The sequence below is a fragment of the Carcharhinus amblyrhynchos genome, chromosome 13 (assembly GCF_965287045.1).
Source record: "Carcharhinus amblyrhynchos chromosome 13, sCarAmb.v2.hapA, whole genome shotgun sequence".
NCBI lineage: Eukaryota > Metazoa > Chordata > Chondrichthyes > Carcharhiniformes > Carcharhinidae > Carcharhinus > Carcharhinus amblyrhynchos.
The window spans coordinates 7,014,644-7,032,755 of NC_137336.1; the positions used below are offsets into that span (position 1 = coordinate 7,014,644).

The 18,112-nt window shown below is 45.5% G+C and overlaps 2 protein-coding genes across 2 annotated transcripts in view; both read right to left on the reverse strand.

Annotated features, from left to right (window-relative positions):
• Window positions 1-18,112, reverse strand: part of LOC145351640 (protocadherin Fat 4-like) — a 46,491-nt gene that overhangs the window by 10,739 nt on the left and 17,640 nt on the right. The window lies entirely within an intron of this gene.
• Window positions 1,236-11,070, reverse strand: LOC145351672 (protocadherin-10-like). Its single transcript, XM_080201241.1, has 3 exons — window positions 9,345-11,070; window position 8,345; window positions 1,236-2,064 (listed from the first exon to the last, which is right to left on the reverse strand). The coding sequence occupies exons 1-3, from the start codon at window positions 10,950-10,952 to the stop codon at window positions 1,271-1,273; spliced, it is 2,403 nt and encodes an 800-aa protein (XP_080057367.1). The 5' UTR covers window positions 10,953-11,070; the 3' UTR covers window positions 1,236-1,270.

Genomic DNA, 18,112 nt, shown 5'->3' on the forward strand with positions numbered 1-18,112 from the left:
GCGGTAAAGAAGGCAAATAATATTTCGGCCTTCACAGCGACAAGATTCGACTATAGGAACAGGAATGCCCTGCTGCAATAATACAGAGCCCTGGTGAGGCCACACCCTGAATACTGTGGGCAGTTTTGGTCTATTTATCTGAGGAAAGATGCTCTTGCTATTAAAGGAGTCCAGAGGAGGTTCGCCACACTGATTCTGGTACGGTGATTCTGACACGTAAGGGGAGATTAAGGCTTCCCGATTATATTCGTTTAGAACAATGTGGGGGATATCATAGAATTCTATAAAATTCTAACCGGACGAGGCAAAAAAGATGTAGGCAAGATGTTGCAGAGTGCGGGGATGTCCAGAACAAGGGGCCACAGTCCAAGAATAGGGACTGTGATGAGGAGAAATATCTTCAACTAGTGAGTCTGATGAATCTGTAAAATTCACTATCACAGAAAGCAGTTGAGACCAAAACATTGCCTGTTTTGAAGGAATTAGACACCGCTCTTAGGGCAACTTAGATCAAAGGATATGGGGGAAAACGGGATGAGGAACTTGAGTTGCATATTCACCCACGATCATACTTCATGGCGGAGCAGGCTCCAAGCGCCGAATGACCTCCTACTGCCGTTATGTGTTATGTTTCTATGTTTTCCGGTAGTCCTTTGTCGAAACTTCGTTCTAATCCAGGTTATTTTACACATATTTGCCAGGTAGCAAAATATATTATACTTTATCACAGTAATATGTTATAATCTGGTTCTGGTTTTCCTCCGATTTTGTGTCATTGTTAAACAGCTCGGGGCAGCATCAAGTTACCCTAAGTATCCATTCGGCCAGTTATGAATTTTAAAAGCTTCAGCAATGACACTTTCCAATGTCATGAGGGAGTAAGAGCATTTTAATCGCTTGTGTTGGCATTTAAAATAACAAACCTTAAAAGCAAATTATGCACATGCATTTAGGTACCAATGCCCCAAGGTCAGTTGTGCAGCTGACCTTGCAACAAAGTCAATTGTGTAGCTGAGGGAATAATTAATCTGCCGGATTCTATTCTGAGCTAAATCAGACCAGTTCCACACGTGCCGTTTTGGCATCATGGAGCCTTGTGTTTTGCACCATATCGTTTGATTAACAGCACTGACAGTTGTATCACAAGAGCGATCCTTTATTTCCATAATAGAGATCCTCAAAGGGAAAAGGTTTCATCAAATAACGTGGCAGGGACTGACATAACAAACGCTGACAGTAATTCCGCTCTGCTTTGCCAAACATTTAGAATTTAATATTCTTCCAGAGACAGAGTCGGTGTGCAGGGCTTCAAATAAAGAAAATCGCTCTTTGCTGATTCCGGAGACAGACAAACTGCATAATGATGCGTTTCAGGCATGCGAACAATACCTCCAGCCACAGAATAATTTAAAGATTCTTTCGGTGTAGGTCTCGGGTCAAACTCACTCTGACAATCGTCCAGTCTGTAGCAACAACTTGAGGAGTTGTAATCTTCAATAGGATTTCTGTCTTGTTTACACTTGATGCCAATCAATAAAATGATGGTTACAAGAAATATAAAGGAAGTTGACCCTAAAATCACAATTAAATAAAGATTTATATCCGAGATATGTTCAGGATTTGTCACTAAATTGCGACTTTCCGAGTAAACATCAGTAATATTTCGTAGGATTGAAAAGTTGATTGTAACCGTGCTGGAGAGACTCGGCTGTCCATTATCCTTCACCAAGATTACCAGAGTTTGACTGATGGCATCCTGATCCAAAATTCCTCGGGCTGTTCTGATTTCCCCAGAGTTCAGCCCCACGTTGAACAAACTGGGATCACTGGCTTTCAGCACCTGATAGTGGAGCCGTGCGTTCTGACCAGAATCAGCATCAGTTGCGATTATCTTGGTGACCAAGTAGCCCTGAGCCGCTGACTGAGGCACAATCTCCACTGCCGCTGATCCGCTCTGTGCTGAAGGTGAAACAATGACTGGAGCGTTGTCATTTTGATCCAGGATGATCACATTCAATGTTGCGCTGCTGCTCAGAGGGGGAACGCCAGCGTCTCGGGCTTGCACTTTGTTAGTTTCGCTACCGGCCGTTTCCGCCAGATACCCGCTAGCGTGGCAGCCACCAGACAACTCTTGGTTTCGTTGACACCGTTAGGTTTCCACCAGTCGAGTTCGGAGCGCCAGGGGCAAATTCCCCAGCCGGTAGCCCTCCCGATATATTCCCCTTTTCTCCCGATCCCGATTGTAGACTTAGACGACCACGGGCTGTCTCGTTCGATCACAGTTTATTATACAATACAATCGTGCAAGATCGGGTGGGCTGGTGCGCACACCTTACATAGATTTACAGCACATTTTATACTTTTTTTTTTACACATTGTGATGGCTCGTATTGTGTTATTCCCCCTTATTTGGCAGTTAACCTTGTTAACTTTAATCACTGTAATGGCTTGCATTGTGTTATTCCCCCTTATTTGGCTGTTAACCTTGTTAACTTTAAACACTGTAATGGCTTGTATTGTGTTATTCCCCCTTATCTGGCTTTAAACACTGTAAATGGCTTGTACTGTGTCATTCCTTCAATTAACACTCTCTCAACTCCCATTCTGCGCTTAATCTCATCACTGTCCCGTGCAACCCAGTCAACTGTCTGTCATGTGCCTCCCCCTTTCTGTATGTTGCTGAACTCGTTACTGTTAGCTCTTGCAGCCTTAAAAATTACACTACTTCTCACAATCCCCCCTTTTCTTTTTACTGTCTGTAATTTTTTATTTATTTTTTTTTTACTAGCATCCCTTTTTCCAAATCTAGTTCAGATATGCACGAGTAGGTTGTTCCAGTTTGGCTAACATACTATCCACTTGCTCGTCCCAATCTTCATCATCGGGAGACCTATCTAGGAGGGTCTCTCTTTCCTCCCTTTCCAAGTGGATTCCCACCACCCTTCCATCAGTGACGTCCCGTTTCATAAGAGCCGTTTCTATCAGTCTCTGCGTTAATCCCCGAATGCAGGGAATAACGCAGCATCCTAAGGCCGCCAGGATCCCTGATACCACCACGAAGGATACTAATATTGATACTACCACCCCTTTCCATCTCCCGAACCATTCGTCCAGCCACCCGGTCCAGTCGGTGTTTGCCCCCGAATGCTCTGCCAACTCGTCGGCTAGAGTTGTCAAGCCCCTCAGAGCCCGGGTGATTGATCCGTCGGGAGCGGTATTGTTGGGGATGAAAGTACAGCATTGAGTCCCGATCATAACACAGACTCCCCCTTTCTCGGCCAGAATCATATCCAGAGCTAGTCGGTTCTCCCAAGCCATTCGGGACGCAGCATCTAACTGTTCCGTTATCCCTTTTATAGCATCCCGGGTATAGTTTATGAACCTCTGTTGGTTATAATATATGTAGTTTATCCAATCTACATTTTTGTTGATAGTGACCCACCAGAACAGAGATTCGAACCCTGCCGCTATTTGATTCCTGGCTTTATATTCATCCGGGACCCCTCTGGGTACCCCGATGGAATCCAGGTAAATCCTGTCATCAAACGAAGTGGGGATATTGCGGCGCTTCCGGGTTGTCCGGGGAGTAACCTTTGTTCCCTTTCGTTCAAAGGCTAGGGTGAATGGTATGGCTAGTTGTACTATGGCACACGTCCCAGTCCATTTCCGGGGTAAGGTGGCTCGTAGTTCTGCACCCCCGCAGTACCACCAAAGGTCGGCCCGGGGGACCTGTATCTGGGAATAATTTCCACCATCCTTAGTAGTGTTTACTTGGATGACCTGCTGACACAGAGTCAGGCTCCCAACGTTCTGATCCCACTCTTTCCCCGTCCTCTGTATGCAGGTTTGATGGACACCCGATGCCCCGGAAAAGGAGGGCGCCTGGGAATATCGGTTGTGCTGGACCGGTGGGAACGTTAAGCCCAGAGACTGACATGTGGGATCTTCCCAGGCGGGTCGGTGTTGGTACAGTTTCACCAAACACTCAATTCCACCTTCTTTTAGTGTAGGGAGTGGAACCACCTGCGGACTCGGTCTACTACCCGCACACGCATAACACTTGTCTTTTCCAAGGCTCTGGACAGTATACCGAACCCACTCCAACCATGCGTTAATTTCCCTGAACCCTGTCTCTATCTCTACGGTCTCCCTTAAATCTTTTATCTGTATCACTTTAACCTTTTCGGAGTTTCCAGGAGTCAGGGCAGTTACACGGAGTATGGACGAGTTTGTGGCTGTTGCCTCTTGGAGGGTAATTCTTACACAGCACAGCCGCTCCTCCTGAACCCGTACTCCAAGTACCTGACCCTCTAGCCCAGTGTGCAGATTTTTCTTGACCACCCAGTTGGTTTGTTTTATGGTCAGATAAAGGGGGTTGCACTGATCTATTCCACAGTCTCTCGGGTAGATCGCTTTCGGCACCAATGTTATTCTTTCCCGTACCCCAAGAGCTTGATCCTCTCCCAATCCCGTCCCCAGAAATAGCAGCTCCATCGATTTTCCCTGATATCTCTTTTGTCTCGCCAGGCTGTTTTTAGGGTCATTTAGTTCCCCCGCTGTCCCACATGGTACCATCCGGCATAAATCTATCTCTAATACCTGTGTCTGGGTTGCTTTTTGTACAGTAAGACTGTATTGCTGACCAGCATTTTTCCCTTCCTCAGCGTACCACCTATCTACCGCGTCCCCTTTCCATCCCCCTCCCACCAAAGTTACAGTGTACACCAGCAAGAGTACAAGCCACATTTTTGAGTTCTCGTGCCCTGACCAAAGTGTCCGTTCAGTTGTCTTCTGCTGGATTGCTTCTGTCCGGGGTTGAGAGGATGTTCTCGTCCGGTGCCGGTACGGGCCCCTTTGCTCGGGTGTAGTGAGTCCAGCCTCGTTCTGCTGTTCGGACAGCTGTTTCAGTTGTTAGTAACACCAGGAAAGGGCCGTCCCAGACCGGGTCTAGGGTCTTCGGTTTCCAGGTCTTGATGAGAACCCAGTGTCCGGGCTTGATCGAGTGAACCTCGAAAGCCAAGGGCGGTGTCTGGGCTATGAGTCCCTGGTGTGGGGTAACCACCGTGAGTGGCGCCCCAAAGGTCAGCTTTCTACTCTCCTCTACCAATTTTGCCGTGGCTGCTACCGCCTGGACACATTCGGGCCACCCTCGGGATACGGGATCCAGAATCTTTGACAGGAAGGCCACCGGTTTCCTGTGTCCTCCCCATTCCTGGGTCAGTACCCCGAAGGCTGTGCCCTGTTTTGCATTGGTGAACAATAAAAAGGTCTTATCATAATCCGGTAAACTCAGGACTGGGGCAGTCACTAGTTTTTGTTTCAGGCTGGTAATCAAATCTTCCCCTTCCCTATCCCACCAGATTTTATCCGGGGCCCCTTCAACCAGGCGTAAATACAGTTCCTTCGTCAGGGGGGCATAATTATCTATCCAGAGTCTGCAATATCCGAGTAAACCCAGAAATTTCCTGAGTTCTCGTTTCGTTCTAGGGATTCCTAATCCTACAATTCCCCTGATTCTTTCAGGACTTATTTTACGCTGGCCACAGCTAATTAGATGCCCCAGATATCGAACTTCCCGTTCTGCATACTGTAACTTTTTCTGACTCACTCTTAGCCCCTGTTCCGCGAGAAAGTTAAGCAGGGCATTGGTCCCAGTTTGAACTTGCCGGTCGGAGGGCCCCGAAAGTAAAAGATCATCTACATACTGTATCAATTTTAAGTCTGGGGGTAAAACTAGGCTCTCTAAGACCTGTTCCAAAATCTGCCCGAATAGGTTCGGAGACTCCGTAAAGCCTTGTGGAAGAACCGTCCACCGGTATTGTTGTTTTCTTCCCGTGTCCGGGTCTTCCCATTCAAAGGCGAACAGGTCTCGGCTATCTGGGTCAAGGGGACATGCCCAGAAGGCGTCCTTTAAGTCCACCACACTGAACCAGCTGTGGTCTGGCGGAATCCGCCCTAGGATGGTGTAGGGGTTAGGGACTACCGGGTGACGGATTTGTACAATTTTATTTATTTCTCTTAAGTCCTGGACCATCCTGTAGTTACCATCAGGTTTCCGGACAGGCAGAATGGGGGAATTATACTGGGACATACAGGGCTCTATTAACCCGTCTGAAATTAACTCCCGTACCACCCCGCTGAGTCCCCGGCGCCCCTCCCAGGAGATCGGGTACTGTGGGACTCGTACCTCCGGGCTTCCTGCCTTTAGGGTAACTTTTATGGGGGTCACCGATAGTCTTCCACGATTACCCTTGGCCGTCCACACTTTGGGGTTTATTTGTTCCATTTGCTGTTCATCTAGGTAAGCCATAGAGATCAGCAATTCTTCATTCTCTCCCACACTAATTTGAATCCCAAATTTTACTATTAAGTCTCGGCCCATCAGTCCGTAAGATAGATGGGGCAGGTGAAGGAGTTCTGCCGTGACCCTCTCGCCCTCCCATTCAATTTCTAAAGGAGTGAAAAGCCGGGCCCGGAAAACCCCCCCTTTTACCCCTGAAATGTTAAGCGAACGAGTTTGGTAATTACTCCCTTCGGGATGAATGGGGATTGCAGACCTCCCGGCGCCTGTATCTACTAAAAACGTTACCTCTTCCCTTTTCTGGCCCACCCTCAAGTTTACCAGGGGTTCTTGGTAGGCCCTTATTTCGAGTGCCCCCCGGTCTCCCTAGTCTACCGAGTACTCCATCTCATAGATCCCCTCTCGCTCCTCCCTTAAGTCTGGGCATTCCCTTTTAAAATGTCCCAATCGGCCGCAATGGTAACACCCGGCCGGTCGCAGTCGTCCGTTTCCATAGGGTCGTCCACGGCCCCGGCCGCGGTTTTCCCTCCCTCCGTTATGCCAACCCCCTCTAGACCGTCCTCTACCTTCCGTTCGTCCTTCTTCTACCATTCCTGTGGATTTGCAAACTTCCCTTACAGCGGCTACCATCATCTTGGCTTTTTGTTTCTCCCTTACCACGTCCCTCTGAACAAACACTCTCTGCGCTTCATGCAACAGATCCCCAATATCTTTCCCACTCCAGTCCTCAATTTTCTGCAGTTTCTTTTGTATGTCTGGCCAGGATTTGGTGACAAAGTGGACTTTCAACATTCCTCGCCCTATTTCCCCATCTGGATCGAGGCTGGAGTATTTCCGGACCGATTCCCTAAGTCTATCCAGGAACGCACTGGGTGACTCATCTTTACCTTGGGAAACCTCGAAAGCTTTACTTAGATTCTGTTGTTTGGGGACACAGGTCTGTATTCCCCTAATTATCAAATTCCGGAGATCGGACATATGAGTTCTCCCAATCTGGGTATTATGGTCCCAATCTGGGTCTTGGAGGGGATATTTCTCCTCGCCCTGGACCCCCTGTTGGTGTTCGCGGTCCCAAATTTCCATGGCCTTCTTCCTGATCATACCCCTCTCATCATAATTAAATAATACTCTCATCATGGCCTCCAACTCCTGCCACGAATACAAGTTAGGACCCAGGAATTGGTCAAGTTGAGCTGCCACCGCCTCGGGGTCCTCTAATAAAGGTGGCAGCTCTTTCCTGAATTGCCTGATATCCCCGGTATTTAAAGGGACTATCACATATCCCGTATCTCCCCCCCCAAAGGGGACCTCTCGAAGGGGTTTCATTTTAACCACTTCTTGGGGTTTATTGTTCTCAACCTGCTGCCTGGCCTCTTTTTGTTCCCTTGTTTTACTTCTAGTACTCGGTCCCGAGGGCTCTGACTCCGACAGTGAGGAAGTCTTAGATGCTGATGGCCCGGGGTCTTCCCTGGAAGGGTCGGGGGTGTCTCTTTGTCCATCTGTGGTGTCTCCCTTGGGTTTGTCGCGGGACCCGTCGTAGGGTGGGGGCGAGTGGGGTCTAGGGGCCGGCGGGGGTGGCAAAACGTCCAATACTTCCCACGGACGGGACTGGCTACGACGGGACTGACTACCCTGATGGGGGGACATGACAAACACGTTTAACGGCGGAGAGGTATTCAGGGGACCGGATCCCTCCCAACAAGCTGCATATTTTATCTCTTCAGGGTTTGGCTTTGACCTTCCATTTACACACAAGTTTAACAGTTGACATACCCAATCTTCGTCCGAACCGTATTTTGGCCAGAACACGGTCGGTGGTCGGATTGGTTCCTTAGTCCAAATAAAACAACAATACTTAATCATTACTTTCCGATTGAGGCCCCGGGTTTTCTCAGAATCTTCCCAATTACTTAATTTTATTCCCAACGGACTATCCGGCGGTATGCCGTTTGACCCCTTTGTCTTACTTCTCCTTCCGTCTCTCGTCTTAGACGGTTTTCCTCCCATAATAGGTCACCTCGTCCTCTTGGGTTGCTTCCAAACCCTCAAACAGAACTGTCCTATTATGTGGTCAAACAAGGAAGAAACCACTCTCAACTTCTAACCGTAATTTTGTCCTTGGAGAGTAATTCTCTTACCTTGCCCCGTGCACGGAGTTGTCTGACCTTTATTCCTGTACGTCCCTTCGTCCGTTAAACCTAAACACAATTTGAGCTGAAAAACCCGGGGCAGTGAATCAGACCCCGAGAGCAGCCAGTGGTTCTTACTTTATCTTTAGTTTGAGCCCAATTAGAAGTTTTTTTTTGTCTCGCTCGTGGTCGGGTTCTGAACTCAGTAATTCTGTGTAAATATACACGGTGACGCGTCTGGTTATTACTGAGATCAATTCCCTAGTCCAAGCGAGAGGGCCGGGTATATAAGCAATCCCGGACGAGCCCCCAAATTGTTAGTTTCGTTACCGGCCGTTTCCGCCAGATACCCGCTAGCGTGGCAGCCACCAGACAACTCTTGGTTTCGTTGACACCGTTAGGTTTCCACCAGTCGAGTTCGGAGCGCCAGGGGCAAATTCCCCAGCCGGTAGCCCTCCCGATATATTCCCCTTTTCTCCCGATCCCGATTGTAGACTTAGACGACCACGGGCTGTCTCGTTCGATCACAGTTTATTATACAATACAATCTTGCAAGATCGGGTGGGCTGGTGCGCACACCTTACATAGATTTACAGCACATTTTATACTGTTTTTTTTTACACATTGTGATGGCTCGTATTGTGTTATTCCCCCTTATTTGGCAGTTAACCTTGTTAACTTTAATCACTGTAATGGCTTGCATTGTGTTATTCCCCCTTATTTGGCTGTTAACCTTGTTAACTTTAAACACTGTAATGGCTTGTATTGTGTTATTCCCCCTTATCTGGCTTTAAACACTGTAAATGGCTTGTACTGTGTCATTCCTTCAATTCACACTCTCTCAACTCCCATTCTGCGCTTAATCTCATCACTGTCCCGTGCAACCCAGTCAACTGTCTGTCATGTGCCTCCACTTGAATCTGGAAGTTTTTGATTTGCTCGTAGTCAAAAGAGCGCAGTGCGTAAATGGTGCCGTTCATCGAATTAAGACTGAGGTAATTTGACAATGGCAAATCTTGGATACGACTTTCTGTGAAAGAGTAAGTGATGTAGGAATTCTGATCTAGATCAGGATCGAAGGCAGTCACTGCGAAAATGGAAGCACCAGGGGCGATGTTCTCCATCACATACACTGTGTCCATGGGGCGAGGAAATCTCGGGGCATTGTCGTTTATATCAGAGACGGATATTTGGATGGTTTTATTTGTTGATAGCGGAGGAGATCCAGAGTCCTTGGCTAAAATTGCAATGTTGTATAATGGGGTGGTTTCACGATCCAACATGTCACTGGTTATTAATTGATAATGACCACTCGAAGGTGTTTGCAATTTAAAGGGAACGTTCTTTTGGATCTCGCAGTTCACCTCTCTATTTTTTCCAGAGTCGCGGTCGATTACATTGATCAGAGCTGTCACAGTCCCGGGAGCAGCATCTTCAGCGACAACTTGGGAAAAGGAGGTTAATAATATCTCAGGGGCGTTATCATTCACATCAATGACTTTAATCAACACTTTACAATGCCCAGCAATTGCCGGTGAACCATTGTCGACAGTTTGAACATCAAGTGAATAACTGCTTGCTTCTTCATAATCAATTCTGCCTTGAACCCTAATCTCTCCTGTTCGCGGATCCAAATTAAACAGTTCTTGCATTTTCCGTGAAACGCGGTGACTGAAAGAATAAGTTACCTCCGTATTCGGACTTTCGTCTGGATCAGAGGCGTGGACTGAAACCACCAAGGTTCGACTGGGTGAATTCTCCGCCAGGCTGACCTTGTAGACCTTCCTGTCGAACGCAGGCGCATTATCGTTGATGTCCAGGACAGTGATGAGAATCCGAGCGCTCCCAGATCTGGGAGGACTCCCTCCGTCAGTGGCCGTCAGCATCAGCTGAAACGACGACTGTCGTTCGCGGTCCAATGACTTCTTCAATAACAACTCCACAATTTTATTACCGTCCTCTTCAGTCTCCACTTTTAGCCCGAAGTTCTCATTGGGACTGATGTTGTAACTGGTGACTGTATTTGTCCCCATGTCTGGATCAAGGGCGCTCTCTAGCGGAAAGCTGGAACCTGGCAGAATGTTTTCGGCCATTTGTAAGAGAATGGCACCCTCCGGGAAACTCGGCGAATTATCATTTATATCGAGAATCTCCACCTCACCGCGATACATCTCCAAAGGCTCTTCCACTACAATCTCGAAAGACAGGTGACAAGTTGGCATCTGCCCACACAGCTGCTCTCTATCTATCCTTTCCTTCACAAATAAAATGCCGGTTTCTGAATTCACCTCCAAACACTGTCTTTTATCAGCAGAGGTTAATCGCAATTTTCGAGCTGACAGTCTCCGAATGTTCAATCCCAAATCTTCAGCGACATTCCCAACAAAAGCGCCAGAGTTCATTTCTTCGCGAATGGAGTAATGAATTTTCCCGAAAACCAGGTCCGATACAAAAAGAAGGAAAATTATTTCAAACACGGTCCGTCTGAATTTTAAGGCGTTGGTTAACCGTGGCTCTGCCATTGCCTGTTATATTTGGAGACGTGCAAAAATAAACCGGCAGTCTATTAAGATCAAGCTCTTCCCGGTCGCATAATCTACAAAATACCTTAAAAGCAGGAGACCCAGTGAATTGACAGAGACCTTTCCACAGAATGAACGCAGGCTGTGATTGCCTTTCTGTCCCTGTTCTGGTTCTGTGCGGGAGGAGGAGCGACAGATCTCTGGTTGGATGTGAGATACTAATTGGACCACAGCGACACTGAGTCCCTGCCTAAGATTACACCAGTCTTTTTTTAAAGCGGCACAGTGTCTGATTTGAGGGTCTTCAATCCCGTTTATCCTTTTAACAGTGCGCAACCAAAATACGCACACAACGGTATAAATTTCCGATTAGCAGCTATTCTACATAGTCAATCACTGCTCTTTTAAAAATTAATGGAATTATTAGGTAGAGTCTCTCCAATTATTTCTTCGGTATCTAATCCCCGACACAGTTTCAATATTTGTCACAGCGGCATCATATGTTTGTCCTACGTAACACCAGATGACCCTGTTTTATGAAGCAAATAGTTCCATACACATCATTGCATCAATGACCGTCTTCTAATTATTTTCAACTATGAGTTTGTGACAGCTTTCCAAACGTATTTTTAAACGCTGTCAGAATCCTTTATCCAGATACAGAAATGCAATCTTCTTTCGAATCTACCCTTAATTATTTTTGACCAAAGCACTTTAAGGTTATTCAGAAAACATTGATCTGTAGACCAATAAGAAACATGATTTTGCAAACAGACATCTATAAGGTATGTGAAGTATCTGACCAATTTGAAGCATCACATATCGCTGGTTTATAACTCCAATTGGCCTTATCATGATTATTAACACTAGGAATAACAGATAACGGAAATACTGGAAATTATTAAACATTTGGAACAAGGGGCGTTGGATATACAGAAAAAAAAAGAAAGAATGTGAACCAGGGTAAATAAAACAAATGCTAAAGTAAGCAATTAAGACCATCTATGTAGCAATTATGCTTGGATTTCTAACGTAATGCTCAGAATGCACATAATCTTAAATGAAACCCGATTTTGATGTCGCTTGGCAAATCATTGGTAGATATTTCTCACGTTTCCCTTCTGGCTATATTGATTATACTATGAATCAAATTGTTTTCGGTGGGTCGGATATTCCACCTGATTGTTACAGAGAATATTCTGAATGCATCCAGTATTTAGAACGATTGCGGCAGACGATAATTTGGAGATTCTGAATATGTTTATGCCTGATCAGCCCACGGGAATCATAAACTAAAAATGAAGTGAGCGCAAAGAGCGTAAACATAACGGGAATGAGGTTCTGATTGAGATTACAGAAAATACAATTCCAGCGGTCAAAATTACGTTTTTATATAAAAGCTATGCGCTTTCATGTACAAATTTGTCACCCTTTGTTACTTGGCTGCTTTGATTAAAATCACCATCTGCTTTTGTGAATGTTGTTTCTTTTTTCTCAAGTGATCTTCTTCATGCACTGCGAACGTCCAACTTCTGTAAGCATTCATCATTTCACACCTTGCATAATACCATCTCGTGAGCACTCCGTCTAACGTTCAGTGCTCTCCAAAAATGTTAATCTATTGATCACTCAAATTGAGACACCTGGTCGGGCTCGTTCCCCAAAACCAGGGAACGGCCCCATTCCTAGTTCTATATTCATACTGTTTCAGGAAGCCGCCCACCTCCCCCCCCGCCCCCCCCCCCCCCCCCCCCACCGGATGCTCCTTACAAACTCTGCCCCTAGCACTGAGTCCCAGTCAATACAGGAGAGATTAAAATCTCCCACCACAACAATCCTGATACTTTTGCACCTTTTCATAATCTGCCTACATATCTGTTCCTCAATCTCCCGCTGGCAGTCGAGTGGCCTATTGTAGACCCCCATACAGTGACTACACCGTTCCTATTCCTGAGCTCTACCAATATTGCCTCACTGCATATGGGCCCTCCAAGGTGTCCTCCCAGAGAACAGCTCTGATATTCGTGAAGGCATGTAGATTTGTCGGCATTAATGCACCCCGGAAAGCTCAATGCAATCTATGCCCATTTTGAGTAAGGTGTTAGCGATTGGATGCCTTCCACACTGGAAGACTTGGCCAAATCATCACAAATGTCAGGCCAGTCGTCTTGAAACTCAACACGCAGAAAGCGATTGTCCCCGGTGGGGTACGTGGAGGAGAACCATTATTCCTACAAAACTCATCTCCAATCTACATGGAGACACTACAAAGGGTCGTGAACGAAGCCCAGTCCATCATGTAAAACAATGTCCCATCGATTGCTTCTGTCTGCACTTTGCGGTGCCTTGGAAATGCAGCCAGCATTATTCAGGACCTCACGCTTGTCGAAAATACGCTCTAACATGGTCTTCCGTGCCGCAAAATGTACAAAAATCTAAAGTCAGTTACCACTCACTCAAGAACACCTTCTTCCCTGTTGCCATCAGACTTTTGAATAGAACCTATCTCATATTAAGTTGATCTTTCTCTGTATCCTAGCTGTGACTGTGATGCTACATTCTGCATTCTCTCCTTTCCTTCTCTATGCACGTTCCGCTTTGTCTGTGTAGCGCACAAGAAACAATACTTCCCACTGCATACTAATACACATGACAACAATAAATCAGATCAAAACAAATCCAATCAAAAATGAGTGTGGGTATGTTGCAAGTTATGAATGGTGCATTCTGACCAATGAATTGATAAGATTGACATAGATTTCTCCGAGCGGCACTGTGTGATTGTGGTCCATCTTATTTTACTGGGCTGGGAAGCAGAAGTTCAAACCTTCAGCTCTGTTCAAACAAAAATATAACTTGAGTTTTGATCGATTTTTTAAAGAATTACCTTGGAGGTAATTCTTCGTTGATATTCTGTCTTGGACCCAGATTTATGGTGAACATAACGTTACTTCTAAAGCAAACGACTTCCCAGCGGCAGTTAGAAAAACTGTGATGACAGAATTTGATAACTGAAGGAGGGGGAGATTGGTGTGGAGCATAAACAACTCCATGGACCTTCTCTAGTGAAATCCCTGTTTCTGTGTTGGTCATTCTATGCAATTCTCTGGACCCTGCGATTGCAGAATACTACTGTAGTTATATAAATCATGTGACTTAACTTCTCGGAGCAGAGACTGCCCGGCCTGTCGAGGAAACCTGTACCAGGCAGTCAGCTGAGTTTGAAAGTGAAACCCAGGAGTAATCTTGCAGGAAAACGGTAAATTATTTGGTTGGTGAAAAGCTGTTAGGGATTTTCTTTAAATGGTTTAAACGAAAAATATATATAATTTTGAACTAGCTCCTTGAATTTCCGTAAATAAGACTAGAAATATGAAAGTTAAATCAAGTTCAAGTGAAATGAGGCAGAAAATAAAAAATATATAAGATAAAGAGAGTGGATCCAGGGAGAAAAAAGAGAGACTGAGACTAGAGCCGGGGGTACTACAGGGTGCAAGAAAGTGTTAATTTGAGAGCAGGTTCCGAGCTTGGACAATGGAGATCCCATGACGACGCCAGGATTCAAATGTGAAACAGGAGGAGTGGAATCAGCTGATTGGCTGAGAACGTTAAAGTTAGTGTTTACGACATTTTTTAAATTATAATTTGTAATGTCTTTATTTTGTGTTTTATAGGTTGTAGTTACGGGGGCAAGAGGAAAGGAGCCTGAGGTGATGTCATTTCACGCATCTTCCTAAATTTCAACAAAGGGATAAGTCCTGGCAGGAGAGCTCAAAGCCACAGCTGCTCCTCCTGCCTCGTGTGAAATGCCTAGAACATTTCCAACGCCCAGAGACAGTATGTATGCAAGAAGTGTCACCAGATGCAGCTGCTTGCAGCCTGGGTTTTAGTGCTGGAGTGGCGCCTGGAGGAGCTGTGCAGCATCGGTGAGGCAGAGAGCATTTTGGCGAGCACGAATGGCGCGGTGGTCATAATGCAGTGAAGATTCGACAGCCAGGAAGGGAATGGGTTACTATCAGGCAGAGCAAGAGGACTAGACAGGAAGTGCAAAAATCTCTCGTGACTACTCCCCTCCAAAAGAAATAGACCATTCTGGATACTGTTCAAGGGGGTGGTCTCTCACGAGAAAGCACTAACATTCAACCACATTCCACCATGGTTGGCTCTGCTGGACAGAGGAGGAGTAAAAGGTGTTATAAAAGTTTCAATAGTAAGGGAAATAGACAGACACGACTGTGGTTGCAAGCGAGACTCCAGGAAGGTATGTTGCCTCTCATGTTTTGGGGTCAAGATTGTCTCAAAACGGCGACAGGATTGGGGTGGATTGGGATGGGGTGGGGACGGAGTTAACATCCGATGGTTGTGCTGCACACAGTTAAATTAAGAAACAGAATAAAGCTCTGAAAGTAGAATGTCGGGAATTTGGAAATAAGTTGAAGAGAAAGGCCTTAAAGATCACGCTATAAGGATTATACACCAGAGCTACCTAATCGTAGATTCCTACAGTACAGAAGAAGGCCATATGGCCCATCGCGCCTGCACTGTCCGCACTTTCATTCTATCCACTCAACCCCATGCGTTTACCTTAGCTAGTCCCCCTGACACTCAGGGACAATTCAGCAAGGCCAATCAACTTAACGCACGCATTTTTTTACTTTGGGAGGAAACTGGAGCACCGTGAGGAACCACACGCAGACACGGCGAGAACGTGCAGGCTCACAACAGTGACACAAACGAGGAATCAAACTCAGGTCACTAGCGCGGTGAGGCAGCAGTGCTAACCACTGTGCCACTGTGCCGCCTCCATGTCAGAACAGAAAAAATAGTACATGCCACATGCATGCATGGGTGAAGGAATGATACCAAGGGGAAAGACTCAGATTTCAGGCATGTCAGGACTGGTCCTGCGGGAGATGAGGCGAGTAGAAATTGGACGGATTGCACCTGGGCAGGACCAGGACTGATGTCCGAAGCTGAGTATTTGCTGGAGTGGTTGGGGCGGGTTTAAAGTAAAATAGCTTGGGGATGTAAACGAATTCAAGGGGTTAGAGAAAGGACAAATGTGGATAGGAATAAAAGAAAGAAGATGAATGAGAAGTATGATAGGGTGAGAAATCAAGGAACAGAATCAGCCTGGTACATAGGTAAAAACAAAGGGAATGGGACAAGAAATCTTAAAATGCAAGTATTAGGGTTTCGTGCCTTAATATGCGGAGTATCCACAATAAACTTGATGAACTAATAAAGCAGTAGATCTAAATGTGTACGATGTAACTAAGGTGAGAGGCGAATGAGTACATGGTGATCAGGGTTGAAAACTGAACATCCGGGATGTTCACGTGTTTAGGAATGACGGAGAAAACATGAAGGTGGTTGCATTGCTCGTAGACAAGGAAATAATGCAATCGTGAGAAACAATCTGGAATCTATACAGGTAAAGTTAAGAAACATCAAGGAGAAAACGTGAGTGGGTGTAGTATATAGACCCCCAAATTTTAGTGCAGATGCTGCAAATGGCATTAAGCAGGATATTAGGGAAGCATGCAATAAAGGAACATTTGTATTTATGGGTGATTGATTTGCATATAGATTGGGCAACTCAAATTAGCAACAAGGCTTTCTAGGAGGAATTCTTGGAGTGGTTTACTAGGCCAATATATTGAGGAACCAATTCGAGAAAACGTTATCCTAGACTGGTTATTGGGTAATGCGAAAGGAATATTTGGCAAACTGAATGTGAGGCCCCTGCAGATCGGTGATCATAATACGATAGAATTCTTCTTAAAGATGGAGGTTGGTGTCGTTGCATCTGAGACTAGTATCCTGAAACTAAATAAAGAAACGTCCGATGGCATTAGGCAAGCGTTGGCTCTGATGAATTGGAAACATTATTTAGAGGGACGGCAGTGGATCGGCAAAGGCAAACATGCAGAACACGTATGGGTGAACAGCAATACTTGTTCTTTCCTATCTGGCGCTAAAATACAATGAGAAAGGTTGTCAGACCATTCCTAAGAAGATAATATTAGGAATAATATTCGATCAAAGGTTGAGGCATACACACTAGCCCGAAAGAAAAATAAAGCTGAGGATTGGGAAGAGTTTAGAATTGAACAAAGGAGGCCAAAGGAATTTATTAAGAAGGGAAAATGGAGTACAAGAGTAAGATTGCCAGGAACATACAAAATGATTTTAAAAAATTCTCTGTGAAGAGAAACTGATTGGTGAACACAAATGTAGGCCCTTTGCACTCATAACAAAAGGGATTTTATACTGGGGAGCTAAGGGAATGATTGACCAATTAAATAAATACGTGGGTTCTGTCTTCACAAAAGAGAACACAAATAACATACCAGAACTGTTGCAGAACAAGGTGTTTAGCGAGCGGAAGTCAAGGAAATTACTTCTAGCTGGAAAATGGTGTTGGGGTAATTGATGAGGTTGAAGGCCAATAAATCCGCAGGATCTAACAGTCTGCACCCTAGAGTACTCAAAAAGTGACCCTCGACATGGAGGATGCATTGGTGGTCATGTTTTACGATTCTATACATTCCTGTAGGAAGAGTACCTACAGATTAAAGTGTAGCTAATGTAATCCCACAATTCAAAATGAGATGGAGAGAAAGCAGGGAATTATAGACCAGTCAGCGTGATATTGGTAGTGGCAATAAATGCGCGAGTCCATTTTAAAAGGTTTCATGGCAGAATAATTGGAAAACTGCGGCAGGATCAGACAAAATCAACATAGATTTAGAAAAGGGAAATCATGCTTGACAAACGCACAGGAATTCTTTGAGAATGCAAGGAGCAAAATTGACGAGGGAGAGCCAGTGGCCTGATCTGTTTGGATTTTCAAAGTCGCACATGTGCATAAGATTGGGAGTAGTGCGTTGAGGTGGAGAGAAAACAGGTCGGCAACAGGAAACAATGCGTACTTGTAAACTGGTCCTTCCGAAATGATAGGCAGTGACACGTGGGTTACCACAGGGCCTAATGCTAGAATCTCAGCTATTCACAGTATATATTAAAAATGTACGCGAGTGAATGAAACGTAATAACTCTAAATTTGCAGACAACACAAAGCTGCGTGAGGGTGAGCCATGGGAAGTGTGCAAAGTGACATGGATGTTCTTGTATGCCAGTCACTGAAAGTAGGCATT

What these genes read in the sequence shown, in the direction of transcription:
- LOC145351672 (XM_080201241.1), bottom strand. Translation starts at nt 10,952, where the DNA reads ATGGCAGAGCCACGGTTAACCAACGCCTTAAAATTCAGACGGACCGTG.